The sequence below is a fragment of the Belonocnema kinseyi genome, chromosome 9, assembly GCF_010883055.1.
Source record: "Belonocnema kinseyi isolate 2016_QV_RU_SX_M_011 chromosome 9, B_treatae_v1, whole genome shotgun sequence".
NCBI lineage: Eukaryota > Metazoa > Arthropoda > Insecta > Hymenoptera > Cynipidae > Belonocnema > Belonocnema kinseyi.
Genome location: NC_046665.1, coordinates 83,136,513 through 83,156,076, shown reverse-complemented (window position 1 = coordinate 83,156,076; position 19,564 = coordinate 83,136,513). Strand labels below are relative to the sequence as shown.

Below are 19,564 nucleotides of genomic sequence, written 5' to 3'. Positions count from 1 at the left end.
AAAATATATGTGTCTCAATTTTTTCTAGTGTCGAATAGTCTTAGTTGTTGGCCGTTGAAAAGCAGTGTACCGGTAGTGGCGTTTTGGCCGTTTAAGGGTTAATAAGTTTCAAGGTATTTTAAAAGATTTCAAAGGATTTATATTATATAGGGGATTTTAAAGTGGAGCATCCATAAACCACACGTACAGTTTTCCTTTTGTTTAAATAAAGACGAAAATAAAATCAAAGGCATTTTCAATTGCTTTAAAAAGTTGCAAGGGATTTCAGAGGATTTAAAATATTTTAGTATATTTAAAAATAATTCAAGTAATTTTAAATGGATTCCAATAATTTAGAGGAATTCCAAAGGATTTTAAATATTTATTTATTTATGGTATTTTGAAAACTTTCAAGGTATTTTAAAGAGATTTAAACAGTTTCACTGGATTCCAACCGATTTCAAAGGAGTTTAAATATGTTAGGGAATTTTTAATTGAAATATTAATTGAATTTTGATTTGAAAACATTTGCATGCGGTTGTAAAGAGTCTCCTAGAGTTTCGGAGGATACGGAACGATTCTACAGGTCCTGTAAGGTTTCAAGATGTTTTGAAAGATTTCCAGGGATTTTATAAGATTTCCACAAATTTCAATTATGTTAAGGAATTTTAAAAGCCCAAGGTTTTTATATAATTTTTTTTCAATATTTCAGGATATATACTCGGATTTCATGCAATTCTACGGGATTTTATAGCATGTATTTATTGTTTTGAAAGAACGTATTGACAAGAAGTGAGGGACTTTGTTGGATTTCAATGGTTTAAATATTGAGTTTTAAATATTTTTTGCAATTCATTTGAATTCATTTGGAATTCACCATCATTTTTAATTTTTCCTCAATTCATTTAAACTCTTTTGGAATTCTCTTGAATTTTTTAGGTTCACTTTAATCTTCACTCAATTCTGCACAATTCAATGTTTTATTTTTTTATTTTTTAAATTTAGCTTGAAGTCTTTAGCTCACCTAGAATTCTTAGGCATTTTATAAAATTATTTTGAATTGTTTAAAATTGATTTAAATTCGTATGATACTGACTGAATTTATTGATTTTTTTCTTCATGTTTTGAATTATTTTCAGTTCCCTGGTTTTTTAAATTGGCTTTGAATTTTTATGAATTTCGTGGAATTCTTTTAATTTCTCTTCAATTCCTCGAAGTCTAAATTCAATACAATTTGATTGAAATCCATGGCATTTTTTACTTTTTATTATTCTTTTAATTTAACTTTAATTGTTCTGCAGTCTTATGAATTCTTTTCAATTTAAAAGAACATTATTCAAATTTGTATTGCACATTAGTTACTTTTAGCCATTTTTTGAGTTAGAAATTAGTCACTTTTTTAGTTTAAGTAGGTAAATTTGTTCTTGTAAATGTAACTTTGACTACGCCATTGACTCAAAATTGAGACGCAGTATTTTTTAGTCAAAAAAGACTTAACTTAATCTGCTAAACAAAAGAGAACTAAATGAAGTCATTTTGCTTATCCTTATTATAGCACACGACGCATAAATAACGCCTTATAAGTCGTTACTATAGTAACCACACTATAGTTGCTATAGTGTCGTACATCTTAATTTGAAAAAAAAGCGAAAGGTATATAACCGGATATGATGAGGCGGTAAACGAACCATCCCATGCAGTAGGTGTGGCTGGCGATTAAAACAATCATTCGCGGAAAATGCGGCCTCTGATGCTGAGCAAGTTTAATATAATAATATATATCAGGCTGAACAGTATTTCCCTATTCCCGTGCGTTTCCCCTATTCTTGAAAAACCTCCACGTTTTTCCCTTTCTCTTTAAATTTACAATATTTTAACGTAACATAATTGTTTCTTTTAAATCGACACTATTATTCAATTCAAGATTAGAATATACTGAAATATATATATATATTTTTTTTTTTTTAATTTCGTTGAATCTATACGAATAAAATATTTTAAAAATTAAATACATATAATAATGTACGATGGTCTGCCCTGCCACATTAAACAAACATTTAATAAGTTCTAGAATTAAAAAAAATTTCAAAAACTACCAAAAACCAGCTTTTAACAGTTTCAACATTTTTTTAAATGAAGAAAAGCCAAGCTTTTCTTTGAGCCCAAAAAACCTATAAATGGTATTTATTGATTTTTTAAATATCAAATAAAAATGTTTACATTCTTATCATTTATGATTTAGAAAGTATTAGAATTGTCCGAAATTTGACACCACAGTTTTTCAGAGTTTTTCAACGGATCTCCACGTTTCGAGACCCCTAAATCCGAATATCAAGTTTTTACGATGGCGTCTGTCTATCCGTCCGGCCGTCCATCCGACACACGATAACTCTCGGAAAAAAGAACGGATCAAATCGATCTTTGGCACAGTTTTTTTTTATCTTAAAAGAAAAGACGAGTTTGTTAAGTATCCATTTTTGATAAAAATTAAAAAAGTGAGCGATTTTTGAAAATTTGTTAAACCACTTTGTTCAGAATATGAAAATTCTATGTACGGATATTTATAGTATTAAAAGGGAAAAACAATTTATTTGAACGACTTTTTTCAGTAAAACAAAAATTCGGAGAGCTATAGCCTTTCCAAAAAAATTTATATCAATCAAAAATCAAAATTTTAAGCCAAACAACATAGCGATATGAAAAAAGTTAAGAGAAGAAAAACATTGCTTTTTGAAATCCCTACATGATTATCATAACAAATGTTTGGATTTTCTGGGGAAATCGATAATTTGATTTCACAAGAAATAATCAAAAATTTTATTTTGTGGTCAAACTATGTAGGATACGAAAAAAGGCGAATTAACAAAAATTGTTATCCAAAAAAGATCTACATTTTCATTAAGAATCAGTTCTTGATAGGACGCGTACTTTTTGTCTTATTCGTCAAAAATAACATTGAAAATAAAAAAATAAAAATAAAAAAAAATTGTGGGAAAAATGACGAAAGTTACGAAAAAAAGAGTGTGTAAGATTTTACTTTTAATATTAAAAAATTAGTTGTTATATGCATTTTTAATTACTTTATATTTTTAATATTATAAAATACAAATCCAGGAAGGTGAACGCGCGCTTTGCGTTTGTGCGTATTTTATTTCAACGGAGTTTTTTTAGATCAATCTAATGAATAATTTTAACTTAATTTATATTCAACGAATTTGAAATAATGTCTACATTTTAATGGATTTTTACGATTTCAAGGAATTTTAATCAATTTGCAGAGAACTTTAGGAAATAAATTAAGTTTTAAGAAAGACTAAGTTATTTAAAAAGATTCTACAGAATTTCAAGAGATTTCGTTTAAAAAATTTGTAGATTTCTTAATAATTATTAAAAATTCTTTATGATGCATTTCTAAATATTTTGTTTTTATTATTTTGAAATAAAAATTTAGGGACGTAAATACGCAATTCGCGCGCGTGCGTTTAGTGCTATATAGTTTAAAATATTTTAGAAGTTCAAACTTAAACTATTTTTAATTTAAGTGTGCTATTTAAATTCAAAATATTACTTATCGTAGGGATAAAGGAACGAGTCTTAGACATCAATATTTAATTATTCTTGAAATATTTTTGACTATGAGAATGATTTAAAACATATTAAAATGGTTTATTTAAAAAATTTTATGTTTTCTCGGGCCTTATTATATCGCCGTGAATGGATTTCCACGACCTAAGTTATATCCAATTTGAACAAATAAATCCTTTTATGGCAGAAATAAATAAAAATCATTTAACATTATTTTAAAATTATATACCTCATAAAAAGATTGTTTCTTCTCTTTTAAATGTGAAAATTAATGTTTAATCTTTCCGCTCTTTTTCCTCTTTATCGAAAAAATGACCCTATTTTCCCATTTTTAAGTTCTTTTTGCGTTGAGATCTCTTATATTTTTATATGCAATTCTAGAGCAATCCAAGATTTAATTTACCATCTTTAGCAGCAATTCTACGGAGAAAAGAGTCCTCCTCTTCCAAATGGTCAAAAGTTTCATTTTTCTGTAAATATAACAGAAAATTGTGTCAGATTTGCGGAATTTTCTGTATGATTTACCGAAAATTACATTCTGCCAAGATTACGGAAAGTTCTGTAAGCTCACATGAAAAGTATTTTATGATGTCATTATTATTATAAATGGGAAGATCCCTATCGCATCATCAAATTTTTGTTCTGCTCTTATGAATATAAGTTTTTCCAATTTTTCCATTCAGAAGCTCTAATTTTTGTCTGCATAAACAGACAAATTTTTTTTTCATTTTCAACAAAGAAACGATGGTCAAATGTGCTGAAACAAATTACATCATAATTGGTTCGTACTGAGAAATATGATTATTGAAGGCAATTAAATTGTTTTTCAATTTTTACATTAATTAACAGAGCGAACATAACTGAAGTTCAAAATGCTTTTGTAAGAAAATGACCTGAAGCGAAATAGAATCCCTAGATTTTTCTGTGCACGCACCTATTTTATTTTTTATTTTTCAATTAATCTGATCTCTTTCGAATTTACTAATTAAGAAATCTGTATAAATTTATAGATAATTTCAATAGTAAATTAATAAAGTGTTTATAAACGACTTTTTTTGCATATAAACATTATTTTTATAATAATTTTATTTGAATTCACACGGTTGCATTATCGACCGCTAGTGATCGATAAAAGTATGTGACCAACAACACTAAAGACTATCTATGTATCACGGCTGCTCTGTTAGAAATGTTGATAATTTTAATGCTGTACATTGGCATATTAAATTAATGTCAAAACTCGAGTCTATTAAATTTGAATTAAATCACTCGTTGAAAAATCCATATTAATTCACTTGAAAGAAACTAAAAATAATTTTACAAAACTTCAAAAATGTAAACTTGTAAAGTATCACACAGTTTTCGGTGCATAAGGTAAAAAAAAAAGATTTTTTTGAAAATTGGTAACTTTGATGAGTCAGTCTCAACTATTTTAATATCTATAATTATTTACGTATATAAACGGAATTCCACATCACTTTCAGTCGCCAAGTCAACTACTGTTCAGGGAACAGTTGTTTATAAGGATTTTTTTGATTCACTATATACGGACTATTTTTAAAACACATAGTTCTCTATCATTTTTTTAATGTGTTACGCTTTCTCGATTTTTTGCGTACACTATAGCAAATAAACACGCGCGAAGTTTTTTTATTTCATGCAGTTTGTAAATTGAATCGTAAAATTAATAACAACACATTTTTTAATTGCATAGTATCTATTTTTATAAAATTTTTCCTATCCTAAAATACCAATATTCGATTTAAAACGCGTGAGTACAATTTAGTATTTTAAATATAATGATTTTTGTTTAAAAATACCAATTTCGGTTGAATCACACAAAAATTACCTAGATTTGCTGAAAAATTGTGTTTATTCTTTGATATCTAATAGTTAAAAAATATAAGGTTGAAAACAAGTCTATTTTTTCATGAATTATTTTATGCAAAATAAGCGTAAAAAAATTCATAATTAAAAGCCAGACTTACAAACTAGCGCAATTTTCGGCACATTAAAGACAAGAAAATAACAAAAGAAAAAAGTTTTTTATGAAAACTACCAATTTCTGATGAAAAAAACATACATAATCTAAATGTTTTGAAGATTAATAATGACGTTTATTTATGATACGAATTTTCGATATAAAACGCCAACGTAACTTATAATTGTTAAACAATGACAAATCTTTTTTGAAATATAAGGATTTTTTAAATAAAAATGTCGATCTCCGGATAAAACACTAAACACCAGTATAACCCAAAGTTGTTTATCATGATTTCTCTTTTGAAATTAACATTTTTAATGTAAACAAAATTTTGTTTAAATTGATAAAAAATTACACACCTTTAAAATCAAATGATTTGTCATAAAAAATGTAAATTACCGATAAATGAAGCTAACATAATAGAAGAACGTAATTTGTTGAAAAAATTTTAATCTGTGAAATCTAATGATTTTTTATTAAAAATGTCAATTTTTGACTTAAAACGCTAACATAACTTGAAATTTTTAAAAAATTAGGAATTTTGATGTTGATTTTGGTTTAAAAAAGCTATGTTCAGGTGAAAAACACCAGCAAAATGTTGGAAATTGACCTTGCAAGAGAATTAAAGCACAAATGTTTCTCTATTCCTACAAGGTTTTCTATGATTTTTTTTATTGAAAAAGCTAATTAGAGGAATTATATCTAAAAAGGTCACTCCGCTAAAACGGTCATTCTTTAATAATTAACTGGTTAAAAGAAAGAAACGCCAGTTTTTTATACACAAATATTGTGAAATAACATGCACACCGATGACAAATGATTTTAAACACTAAATATATCATTTTACATACTAAAATGTGATTATATATTGAATCTCCTTTGTGATAAAATGTTACAAAATTGAATTGCATTATCATTACTTTTTTTTCGTTACCTTGTTTATCGGAAAAAAACAGAAAATACAACAGTAACATACATGACATATTTGTTCGCGTCTTAGAGATGCTTCGATTGCCCTGTATATGACGTAATTGTTTGCGTCTTCGAAACTCGTGGATTAATTTATTGACGAACTTTCGATGACTATTCTTGAATAATCAATAGCGATTTAGTTAGTTTAAAGAAAATTTAAATTGTTTCTATAAAGACAACTTTTGTTTTAGTTTTTAGTTTTTAGTTTAGTTGAAAAATATTGAAAGTATCCAGTTTTTTCATTTGATAGAGAAAAACCTCCCTCTATTAGAAAGCAAAATGGTCATAAAGTAAGCACAACTAAGTATATACCTATATATGTCTGTTTGCTATAGTTATCTTAAAAAAGGTTCTGTGTTACCCAATTGAAATCCAAATGTCAAATAAGTATTTGATTTGGAAAAAAATATTTGTTGAAGCGAATTACGCAGGAATATTTGTCTCTTACGAAGAAACCATTTTCTAAATGAATTCCGTCTCAACCTGAGCCAATTATCTAGAACACTCCCAGTTTTTATTTGGGTAATTAACTCAGAACATTGCGCAAGGCGCACTTATGTTAAGCATCGCAACATATGCCATTTTTCGTAAAACGTATTTGTGCATTGTACACATTTGATGTGTACAATAGAACAACGTCACATCCACTTGGGATGTGTGCCTATATTTAACACGTTGATAATTAGGTTTTATCTGTAGATACTACAATTAACGTTTGTTCTAAAACAGGCCATTATGAATAGAAGTAACTATAAAAGACGTTTCTTTTATTTCAAGGCTTGGTAAATAAAATATTTATTATAATTATTACTATATAACTTTTTTCTAGGTGGAATTAAAAATAGTTCAGAAAGTATCCTTAAACAGGGCAATAATTTTCATAACGGGAAACTTGACAATTTGCGAACTTTAAGTACATTTTAAACAAAGTGGACCAATGGATATTTCACGCCGCTATGATGAGAAACGCGTCGGAGTTGGGTAAATTCAAGGTCGCCGCGGAAACTTGAAAATTTGCTAAATTTAAGTATATTGTAAACAAAGTGGACCTCTGGCTATTTCGCTGGCCTCCACTACGATGAGAAACGCGTCGGAGTTTGATAAATTCAAGGTAAAAATTTGTGAAATTTAAGCACATTGCAAACAAAGTGGACCACGGGATATTTCGCAGGCCGCCACTACGATGAGAAACGCGTCGGAGTTCGGTAAATTCAAGGTCGCCGCCCCGTTGCCAACACCAAACAAATATTCTGATTTATTTTTGTGGAGAAAATGTCGTATTATCTTGTATTTTCATTTGTTTAAATATCATTTTTAACTTTTACCTTACTGATTTTTCATATTTATCTTCAGTTCGGTAATTATTTTGGAATAGTTCCAGTTGTTTACCGACAAGTAATTAATCATTCACCGAATTTATCTGATATCCGCTACTTCGGTATAAATTCAGTAATTTGTCATGAATAAATTTTTGTCGCGCACATCGCGCATCTCTTCAAGCGATTCTGCATTCAGCTGCGTTTTTCGGAAAATTATTTAAGTTACAATCAGGGCTAACTGTTAAAACCCGAGAATTCGCCTAGAATTTTGAGGACCGGGGTCGAAAATTCAACTATTTTGTTGAACATTCATCTTTTCTGATTTAAAAGTAAAACTTTTCTAAAACATTCATCTTTTTAGCTTTGTTTGAAATATCTGATATTACATTATTAGTTAAAAATTCATATTTTTTGTTGTTGAAAATTAAACTACTTGGTTGTAGGTAGAATAAATTTAATAAAAAATAATTTTGTTGTTGAATTTTTATCATTTTAGTTGGAAACTCATCTATTTGTTTGAAAATTAATTTTTATTTTAAATTAAAATTTAACTACTCCAGATAAAGATTAATAAGTTAATGCCAGTTAAAAATGTATCCCTCTGATTAAAAGTTGAATTGTTTTGTGGAAGATTTATCTTTTTAATTCAAAATTCAACTACTTGGGTAAAAATAACTTTTCTCTTTTTATAATATTAACCTTTCTAAGATCGAAATTCGTCTTTTTTTCGTAGGAAACTAATCTTCGTGGTTTAAAATTTCCTCTTTTTTTATTGAAAACATGAAACTGTTTTAGCTGAAACCTTAACAATTTAGGTAACTTCCATCCAAAATTCATAATTTCAGGTGAAAATTAATTTTTCTATAGACTCTCAATAGCAGGATTCGCTTATTTTAACAAAAAATATTTTTGCAACAATCAAATGTGTTATTGAATCAACCGAAATTTGTTTTATTCAACCCAATTTTCATTTACTTCCAAGAAAAAATTCTTCTGAATTTATTTTGTAAGCTTCGAAAGGATTTCACGCGATTTTATGGGAGACGTTTATTATGTACAAAATTTAAAAAAAAATACTTAGCCCCTTGATTTAATATTTAAAAAATGGCATGCCACTATTTTGATTACTATTGTTCAAAATTTATGCTACCATTGACATTACTTTGAATTTCTTAATGAGGCTGAGATCTAGATACTATCAAAATTGGTAAGATATGTACATGATAATCTATGGTATCACTATTTTAGTATAGAACCCTGTAACAAATCAATGTTTTTTCCGTGCTCGTCAAGTTGAGTACAATTTGGATTTCGCATTGAAAACTAGCATATAAATGTTCAAATTTATGGACAAGGCCTATATGAATTTTTAAATTTGACTGTCAGAATTTGATGCGTATATCTGTAGAATGCTGGCAGCTGCTATTTATACTTTTGTATATGACAATGAGTCACGTTCCCTGAAGTTGGTTCTCCTTTATTTCACTTTTAGTTTTCGCCTTCGTTTTCATTTTGCTTTAAACTTTTGCGAATAAAAAAAATACTCATGAATACGTACCAGAGTTCTGCATTTCAATTTGATTCAATTTCGGGATTGAATTAATCTCCAGGGATTCACTTGTCTGATCTGTTGAAAAAAGTAATAATTAGGGTGACCGAAAAGCTTCATTTTCAAAATTGACTGACATAGGAAAGTACACATAATGTATATATTATGTACATGTTTCAAGAATTGTGGAGAGGGGGTCAAACCCCGTTGATCTCTTACTTGTCTACAGCCTTGAGCATTTTAATAATGTTAAATTTGTAATATATAATCTTTTATAGGTGGAAAAAAATCAAATAAAATAAATAATAAGAAGATAAAAAACTAATATAATCCGAAAGGAAAAATTTTCAACAAGTTTTATATTTTTAATCGAAGAATTTAATTTTAAACCAAATATTTGAATTTTTAATCAAATTGTTGAATTTTCAAGCTTGACAGATCAATTTTCAATCCAAAAGGACAAATCTTCTTCCAAATAAACGAATGTTTAACAATACGCAGCACAGAAAAACTACAGGCTTATTTTTGTCGCAGCTCATTTGTTATGTTTTTGAAATCAGTTTTTTTTTTGAAAAATGAGAATACTTAAGTGTGAATCTATAACATAAACAAGTAGCTTAATTCTTATTCTCCTGTGTCTCATTTTTGTTGCAACTCAAAACAACACCGAGTCACTGTACTTTTGAGGATCGACGTTTTTCTCTGAGTTGAATACAGTCAAACTCGTTTATTGCAACTCCTTAGAAACGTAAACACTTCGTTTATTGCAACTCGAGAGGGGGCCCACCACTCCACGTATACGGAAGGTATCTCACAATACATTCTGGCTTCCACGCTGTCATTGGCTTTATGGAACATATGACCATCAGTGGTGGGAGTTGGGGAAGTTGCGATAGACGAGTATCGTGGATTGCAATAAACGGGATTTGCAATAAACGAGGTTTGACTGTATTTGACAAAAAAATGCATTTTTTGAAGAGAGTTATAAGTTATCGATAATTACTAATTATGATTAAATTGGTGGATGTAAGCGAATCTCACAATGAGAATGTAATCGCCAAAGCCGTATGTGCTTTGAGGACTATCTTCAAAGTCCAATTTAAACATAAATTCAGTTCCAATTTATCATTCTACTTCGTCACAGTTTTTGGTTGACTTGCAAATTTAATTCTTCACTCTGCATTCCGGGATAAAAGGCATGCAGAAAGATCCACTCGACATACAGTTGGCTTAGTTCGATGACGGTAACAAAAATAATGACGCTGTCGTTTATTAAAGCAATGCTCTAACTACTTATCAACACTATTTTGATTATTAAATCTCCATCATCACTTAATCCTATACCCTGGTCAACCCCAGAACATCATCTTGTATCAATTTTCATGATTCAGTATAACGTGTATGCACAGAAAATCGCCGATCCTCCATTGTACACCGAAATCGGTGTTCAAGTGATTTGAAACAAATTTGAGCCACACAAGTTCATTCGGAGAATCTAGGGGAAAAGCATCATTTAGACACTGTTTTTTCTCATGCCGAGCAACGTGAAGTGTCGTCTACAAACTGTCAGTCACCTGTCAAGATGGTTTTTCCGGGCTTTATTTGGGTGAAATAGATGTTGATAAGCAGGTCAGTTATGATAATAATTACCTAGCATTTAATTTCCTCCCATTTACCAGTGACTGTTAGTATCTTGGAATAAAAGTTGTACATGGCGTGATATAATATCCAAATCTTAGGTTAGTCAAAACCTACATGACATTCAAACCACTAAAGCCGTGATGTAAAAACTAAATCGTGACCATCTGCATCTTAATTGATGCCTGTTCGTTTGAAGAGATTTCCTCTAGATTTTGTGTATTCAAAAAAGTGAAGTTAGCTGGTGGTTGAAGTGAAAATACCTAATTGTATATGTTGACAGTCATGACTGTTTGTACACATCCCGGCTTCAGTTTAAATATCGACGGCCATGACTAACCTAATATTTGGAAGTTGCATTAGGAAGTTATCATTTTATTCTAAGTGACTAGTACACACTGTTAAATGAAAGAAAGTTGAAAATTAGACAAATATTATTTCAATTAGTTTCCTTATTAACAATTATTTAGTCTAATATCGCAATGAGAATAGTTGCTTTGGCAGGTGTTCAGGTGGCTGACAGCGCGGTTCAGCACTCCGCAACTCTCGGCATTGTGCCAAAATTCAGCCTCCAAATGATACTTTCCCCTAGGGACCTAGGGCCTAGATGCCCAGATGTGCATCTACGTTCAGAGGAATACATTTGAGACTTGAAAATTGTTTCAAATGCTCATGAGAGATCAATGAAATTTAAGCTACAACAAATTTAACACCAGCGTTTTTCTGTGTATAACACCTGAAATGGGACTCTTTGACAACATCCGAAATGGCCATTTCGGATGATATATATGTTATTGGAATGAAAAAAAGGAACTGTCCATTGATGATTTGACATAGGTCGCGAAGGAAGTTTCGCATTATGGTAGATAGGAGTGCTCGACTGTGAAAAGAAGCTTTTCAAGAATTGAAAAACTGGCATTCTCTGTTGCATAGAGAGACGTCTATGGAATATCGGTCTATTTCTGGAAATGAAATGGATACATAAGGACATGTTTATCAGCATCTTGACAGGTACTCTCCATTACGGATTGAAGGACACGAACAAAAATCTACTCGGCATATAGTTGTTTCGTTAGATGACGATAACCAAAATACTGATTGCTACAGGATCTCACAGTTTCGTCTATTAAAGCTATGCGCCGACCATTAACGAACCCTGTTTTGATTATTTAATCAGATCATTACCTGGTTGAAAGTTGAATTTCTATGTTAAAAATTTATTTTAGTTGTTGTTCAACTATTTATTTGAAAGTTTAACTGTTTTGCTGAACATTCGTTCTTGTGACTAGAAAATTCATAATTTTGGATTCGGATATCAACTCTCTTCCAAAAAATTCGTCTTTTTGGCGTGAAAATTTAACTACATATCTATTTGAATTTGCAACTGTTTTTGGTTTTTTGTTTAAAAGTTCAAGTATTTGGAGAAACATATTCAAAATAGCGTGACGTACTTTTCGAATGACAAAATTTTCAAATGTTTAAAAAGGATGGAAGTTTCTATTAGCGTGCACGATGCTAATTTTTTTACGCTTCTAAGCAGACTGATGTTAATCACCGTCTACAAGGTTGAGCGTCCTGTGTCGACTTGTTCCGTGGTGTTTACTCTTTTTTTGAGTCCTTAAAGCCTCGAGCTAAAAAATGTGGCTCAAACGCAAGGTCATCAACGAGTCGTTGGCGCGGTTCGCCACGAGAGATTTTGCTTCTGCGAGTTTTGCATAACACATATTATTCAGAAAACGTCCATTTGCAGTTTTTCTAACCCTTTTCTTCAGCTTTTTATGGAAAGTCCTTAATTTTTTAAATACGTATATAATAAGCCTGACACAATTATATAATATTATATGTTTATAATATACTTAAACATCTAAATCTGTATAAATGCAGCTCCAAGAAATTCGTTTTTTGCAAAAATGTTTTACTTTTCAGAGTTAAAGAACGATTATAGAGCATAAAATTTATGTTGATACAATAAAAAAGTTATAAAAAAAATCGTAAAGAGTGCCAAGGACCCATAACGATATACGAAAAGTATATATATATATATATATACATACATATATATATATCAAAAAAAGATGATAACCTTGCTGTGTTTTACACTGCAGTCCATTTGAATCAAGAAACTCTGATAATCTGCTAGACCGCTCAGTTATTCGAAACTTGTGATTCGGGATAATCTGTAGTAATCCACTTCTAATATGGAGTAATTCCGTTCTTAGCCGAAGTAATTCACTTTCAATCCAGTTTTATTTGTTTGTAATCCGTTGTAATCCACTTATAGTCAGAGTAATTCTGGTAATATAAGTAATTCACTTGTAACTCGTAGTAATTCTGGTAATATAAGTAATCTACTTGTTATCTGATAATTCGAAGTAATTTAAGTAATTCAAGTAATTAATTTTTAGTCCAGAATAATCCACGAAATTTCTATTAATTATCTGGATAATCTAAATAGTTTAGGTTTCATTTTCTAAACTGAAAATTTGGCTATTCTATTATTTGGTTAAAAATTTATATTTTTTATTTGAAAAATGCATTTATTTTGTTAATAATTCATCTTTTTCTGTCGAAAATTAGTTTTCTTTGTTGAAAATGTATGGTTTTTTTGTCTCAAAATTATTTAACTAATTTATTGAAAACTAGTTGTTTTTTTTTGTTTGGTAAAATCTGCAGTGAACCCCTGAGGTAATGTCCCCGGAGTTAGTTCTTCCGCGAATTATTCTCTCTTCGGAGACAATTTCTTCTGAGGATTGACGTTTCCTTTTTGGTTGGCAAGTCAACTGTTTGGTTACAAATATTTAGTTTTTTCGTTGTCGACAATCCATGTATTTTATTAAAATTTGGTCTTTTTATGTAGAAAATTAATATTATTGGTTGAAAATTCAATTATTTGATTGGAAGTTGAACTACTATGTTAAAAAGTCACGTTTTGGCTAGAGATGCATCATTTTAGTTATAAATTTGTTAATTTTGTTAAAAATTTAAATATTTGGTTAAAAATTGATTTTTTCTGGTAAAAAATTAACTTTTTAATTCGAAATTTACTAATTTGGTTGAATGTTTGTATTTTTCGGTCTTGGTTTAAACATAATTGTTTTCGGTTGAAAAGCCCACTATTTGTTCAAAAATTAATGCAGTTGTTGAAAGTAAACAATTTTTTTTAACAGTATCCTTCTTAGCTGAAAAGTCAACTGTTTTGTTAAAAATTCGTCTTTTTTTTGCCCCAGCTGAAACCTGATGTTTCTCATGATAATATTTCTCGATAACTCGAAGTTCGATAATTCGAATTTCTCGATAATTCGAAGAAAGTTGTGTGCCCCGCCGTGATGATAACCTCTATAATTCGAAGTACAGCTGGTCAAAATTTTCACGTTTGATTATGATTTTTTTTGCATTATAATATTAACTGGAAAAACATTTTCACACTGCCCACATCGACTGTACTTCAAGGGAAATTCATAATACGTTCTATGGGCGTATAATAAACGTATAAAAGAATCGGTCCCGGAGCACTTCGAATTATCGAGGTTTTACTGTATTTTGTTGAAAATTTGTATAATTTTAGTTTTGGTTGAAATTAGATTTTTTAAACTAAAAATTGAACTATTCCATTTTTGTGGAAAATTGAACTTGTTAGTTTAAAAGTGAACTGTACATAGTTGAAATTTTTTCAGTTGGAAGTTCAACTATACTTCGTTGAAAACTATATGTGTTTTGTTGCGAATTCGTTAACGGTAGTATATTAATATTCTTTGTTAAGCATTCAAATATTTGGATTAAAATTGATCTATTTGATTGAAAATTGAATCATTTTATTAAAAAGCAATGCTTTTTGTTGAAAATTCGCGTGAGTCTAGTTTAGGCGGAGTTGTCCAAACACACAATTTTATGTAATTCAGGCATTATTCACCTCCGATGGACCCCATTTTTAGTAGTTTTTCCCCCTCGATTTGAAGTAAAGTTTAAACAAGAATATTCGTTAAGAGCATGTACCGAGTGTCACTTGAGCAATTCTTTTAAACAAACTCACACAAAGTAATCACGAGAATGAATTTTCCATACTTGTCAGACGTCTATCTTTCCTTTACGCCTGATGTTTGATAATTACGCATTCAAAACTATAATTTAATTTTTAAATTATGGACATTTTTAATATGATAAACATATATTATTAATAAGTATAATATCATGTAGTATCAAGGAATATTTAAAGCGAAGGGATAGATTTTTTTCCACTAAAAATGTGATTTCTGATTTAAAAAAATCACTGTCATTTTTAAGATCTAAGTCGACTTACGTTTTGGCATAAAATTGACGAAGAATCTTTTTGGAATGTCTTTTTACAAATCAAAAGTATATTTTATGGTTATTTAAATGTTTTCACAATCTGATACATGTATTGTTACTATTTTTTGGTTAAACACATTTGGAAGCGTTTTGTTGTAATTTCGTGCCAAAACCTAAGTCGTCTTAGATACTTCTTTTTAGGGAACGGTTCAATTTCATTCCAAAAAGATAACATCTCGTCAGTGAGGCGAATTTTCATCGCCATGTCAAAAACATAGTTTTCAATTTAAAAACAGGAAGCTACTACTTATAAAATGGCTGATAATAAAACTCGTTTTCAATATTTCGTTCTATTCGATCGAGATTCTTATGGAAGCGTTCGATCGTGACGAGATTCTTGTTTTTTTACCATATGTTTTCACAACTATTATTTTGATTGCCAAATTGAACACGAAAAATTGAGCCTTGTTTTTAATATATTTCATAACAATATTTTCATTGTTATAAAACTGTTAAAAACACTTATGTCTATTAAATTTATTTCTCCATAGGAAACTATGTTTTTTTATATTTTCTTCTTTATAATTGACATTTTTGAAATACAAATTAAAATATTATAACTATATTATATTAAAATTATCTTTAAAAAATTTCAGAATATAAAGAGAATGCTGAGATTTATAAATATTAAAAAAATTTTAAAGAATTTGTAAAGATTTCAAGAGCATCACAAATTTTATTGAGTTTCCTGGAAACATTTGAAAAGATTTTGTATGGTGAAATATTTATTTGAAGAGAAAGTTTAGAAATATTTAAAATGATTTCGTAATATGTAGAAAGAAAATGTAGAAGTTTTTTTAATTTCCAAGAAAACAAAATTTTAGATTTAAGGACAACTTTTTTAATTTGGTAGTGTGCTAAACAATTCTGAGAAAAATTCGAATTAGTTTAGAAGATATTATTAGAAAGTTTTGAAACAATTTGAAAACTAATTTATAAGTTTAAAAAAGATCAAATTTTCTTAAAACAAAAAGTCGGGTTTAGAAGGTTTTGAAATTAAATTTCTAAGCTTCTGAAAGATTTTTAAAGGTTTCATTGTAATACATTATTATTATTTTTAATTAATTTTTAAAGAAAATTTAAAAAATATTTCAAAAGATATCCAAAAATATCAAACAAGTCTGGAAGATACTAAGGAAGTTTTTCAATATTTTTCACAATTTTAGGAATAATTCGAGTTAGATTAAAAGATATTTAGGAATTCTAGAAGTTTTGAAGAAATTAAAAATATTTTCAAACTTTAAAAGATTTTCGAAAGTTTATAAAAAATTTTTAATTTCTTTGAAACTAGTTTTTTTTTAAAAGTTTTTGGGGAGTAGAAGATTTATATATTTCAAGAGCATGAAAATAATATACACGATTCCAATTATTTAGGGTTTAGATTAATAAACTAATAGTAATTAATAACCTACCTTAGTTAAGAATTAATTATTTATTTATTTAACGAATTCATTTTTGGCGAATTTGATCAGAATTTAGACATGAGACGATATGATTGGTAAAAAATGAATGCACGAGATGTTGATTTTAGAATATGTTTTGAAAACGAACGAAACCAATCAAGATTCTCGTATCGAAATGCAACACTAAATATGTTTACTCATTAAAAAAAGCTACAGAACTTTTACTCTAAAACCCAGTTACTTTTTTTATCATACAGTTCTCACTGGTATCCATTTCGTACTGGTTTGCGCTATATACTATATGTTTAAAACTTTAAACCATATTTATATGTCTCAAAGGTCCCAGCACGTGGGTGGAGAAGTTCCCAATGGCAGCGGGGTCAAGACAGAGTCCTGTTAACATCGAAACTGAACGAGCAGAATCCGACCATGAGGCTCTAAGCAGCAAACCTTTACGTTGGAAGTATCCGTCAACTTCATCTAAGAAGTTGGTTAATCCAGGATACTGTTGGAGAATCGACTGTGATGGCGAAGGCACTTGTAAGTCAACATTGTTTTCTCATTTTCAATGCAGTCATATTATTTTTTGTTCTAATCACTTAGGAATGGTCCATAGATTATTTTTTTGGTTGCGTTGTCTGTTTATCATTTGTCTGCCTTGTTTTGGTTTATGGTAAGATGATGTTTCTGTAATTTTAAATGTTAAAGGGTTTTTAATTTTAATTTTAAATAATTATTTATTGTTTTAAATTTTATATTTAAACATGAAAAGTCAAACTAACTTGATGAGGCCCTACGTCTAGTTGGTGACACGTCGTTGTTGTTTATAACACGAAATAAATTACCAATAAACCAAAAACTTACGATCAATTTATTAATAGAATCTTGGTCGAAAACCATAATATGAAAGTAAAAGGCCATAAATTATGTTACAAATGAGAGGGGGGGGGGGGTACCTTATATGAACTTAGATAACATTTAGTACGTTTCCTGATGATAAATTTGAACATAGTTTGCGAATTTAGTGAACGATGCCCTTGCAACGGCACAGTTCAATAATAAACTAATACGTTTGAAAAGCACTACCATATTTTGTACTTAAGGGCATGTGATACTTAGAAAATTGTCGATTTTACCAGATTTAGGTTCCCAAGGCTTTTTTTCTAGAATAATATATAGTTTGTCTTTAAAAATTGGGAAATGATAGCGAACATGCTAACGGACGTTCCCATACACTTTTTTGTGGGTGAATTAGAAAAAGTTTTAATTTAGCAAAATGTGGTTAATTTGTATAGAGCTTAGGAAATAGTATCGATTTTTTCAGTGTTAGATGCTCCCGGCTTTTTTCCTAGGATAAAAAATATTTTGCCTTCAAAATCTGGGAAATGATAGCGAGCATGCTAACGGACGTCCCCACACACTTTTCTTGTGTTTTTTTATCAAAAAATTTTTGATATTGCTAACAACGTGCGTGTATATTTCGAGGTTATGTGTGTTACAATTCACCCGAGCGTTACTTCAAAACTACACAATATTTCTGGCCAAAAACTTTGGACTTACAAATAAACATAGTAACTAATCTCCCGGAACTAAACTTATTTGCAGGCAATCAAAAAAGTTTATTTCATAAATAATTTCCAGATTATCGGAAAGGCAGAGATGAAAAACGGCGTAACCTCTAAATAATGCATATGCATACAATTTTTATTTAGCATAATAAATTTCTTTTGTTATTATCCCTCAAAAAAGAGTCCGGGGACGTCCGTTATGATATTTTATAGCATCTACGAATTCAGTTTTTAAACATTTTCATTTTTGTGGAAAAAAGCCGGGCAAACTGTAAGTACTAGGTAGTCTGATAAGTCCCTGAAAAAAGAAAACACGGAGACGTTTTTTTGGCCAAAGTCGGTTTTATTTTTCAACATACTCTCCTTTTAGGTCGATTCAGCGAGTCCAACGATTTTCTAACTTTTTGATACCGTCCGAAAAGTACTCGATCGGAAGGTCTCCAAAATACGCCTCAGTTTCAGCTATGAGCTCCTCATTTGAGTAAAAACGCTTACCGGTGAGCCATCTCTTCAGGTTAGGGAACAAGTAATAGTCGCTGGGGGCCAGGTCTGGTGAATACGGTGGCTGAGGAACCAATTCGAAGCCGATTTCATGCAATTTTCCTTGTGCAACTAAGCATGAATGAACAGGCGCATAGTCGTGATGATAAAGCGGTTTTTTCTTCTTCAAATGTGGTCGTTTTTCGGCGATTTCGATTTTCAATCGGTCCAATAATGATGAATGGTATGCTCCGGTTATGGTTTTATCTTTTTCAAGATAGTCCACGAATATAATGCCATGTGCATCCCAAAATACGGAGGCCATAACCTTTCCGACTCATTGTTGCGTTTTTGGACGCTTCGGAGCACTTTGGCCCGGTGGAACCCACTTTTTTGCCTGTTGCGTTGACTCAGGAGTGTAGTAGTGGATCCAGGTTTCATCCATGGTTATGAATCGGCGCAAAAACTCGGTCGGCTTACGCGAAAATAATGCCGAATTCTGCTGGGAAGTTGTCACACGAATTCGTTTTTGGTCCACTGTGAGCAAACGCGGCACCCATCGCGCGCAGAACTTCTTCATGCCCAAAACTGAATGCACGATATTGCCCACACGTTCCAATGATATGCCTACAACATTGGCTACCTCTCTCAATTTCACTTTGGAATCATTCAACATCATATCATGGATTTTTTCGACATTTTCTGGTGTAGTGACCTCTTTTGGGCGCCCAGATCGTTCA

The 19,564-nt window shown here is 30.1% G+C and overlaps 1 protein-coding gene across 3 annotated transcripts in view; it reads left to right on the top strand.

Annotated features, from left to right (window-relative positions):
* The window catches only part of LOC117179376 (carbonic anhydrase 2), an 86,661-nt gene that overhangs the window by 10,913 nt on the left and 56,184 nt on the right, over nt 1–19,564 (top strand). For 2 of the 3 annotated variants that reach the window (XM_033371096.1, XM_033371097.1), the window contains exon 2: nt 17,116–17,316. In XM_033371096.1, the coding sequence (XP_033226987.1) occupies nt 17,116–17,316 (201 nt within the window). Of the gene's footprint in view, nt 1–17,115; nt 17,317–19,564 lie in introns of those variants that run through there. The other variant, XM_033371098.1, reaches the window with a different exon arrangement.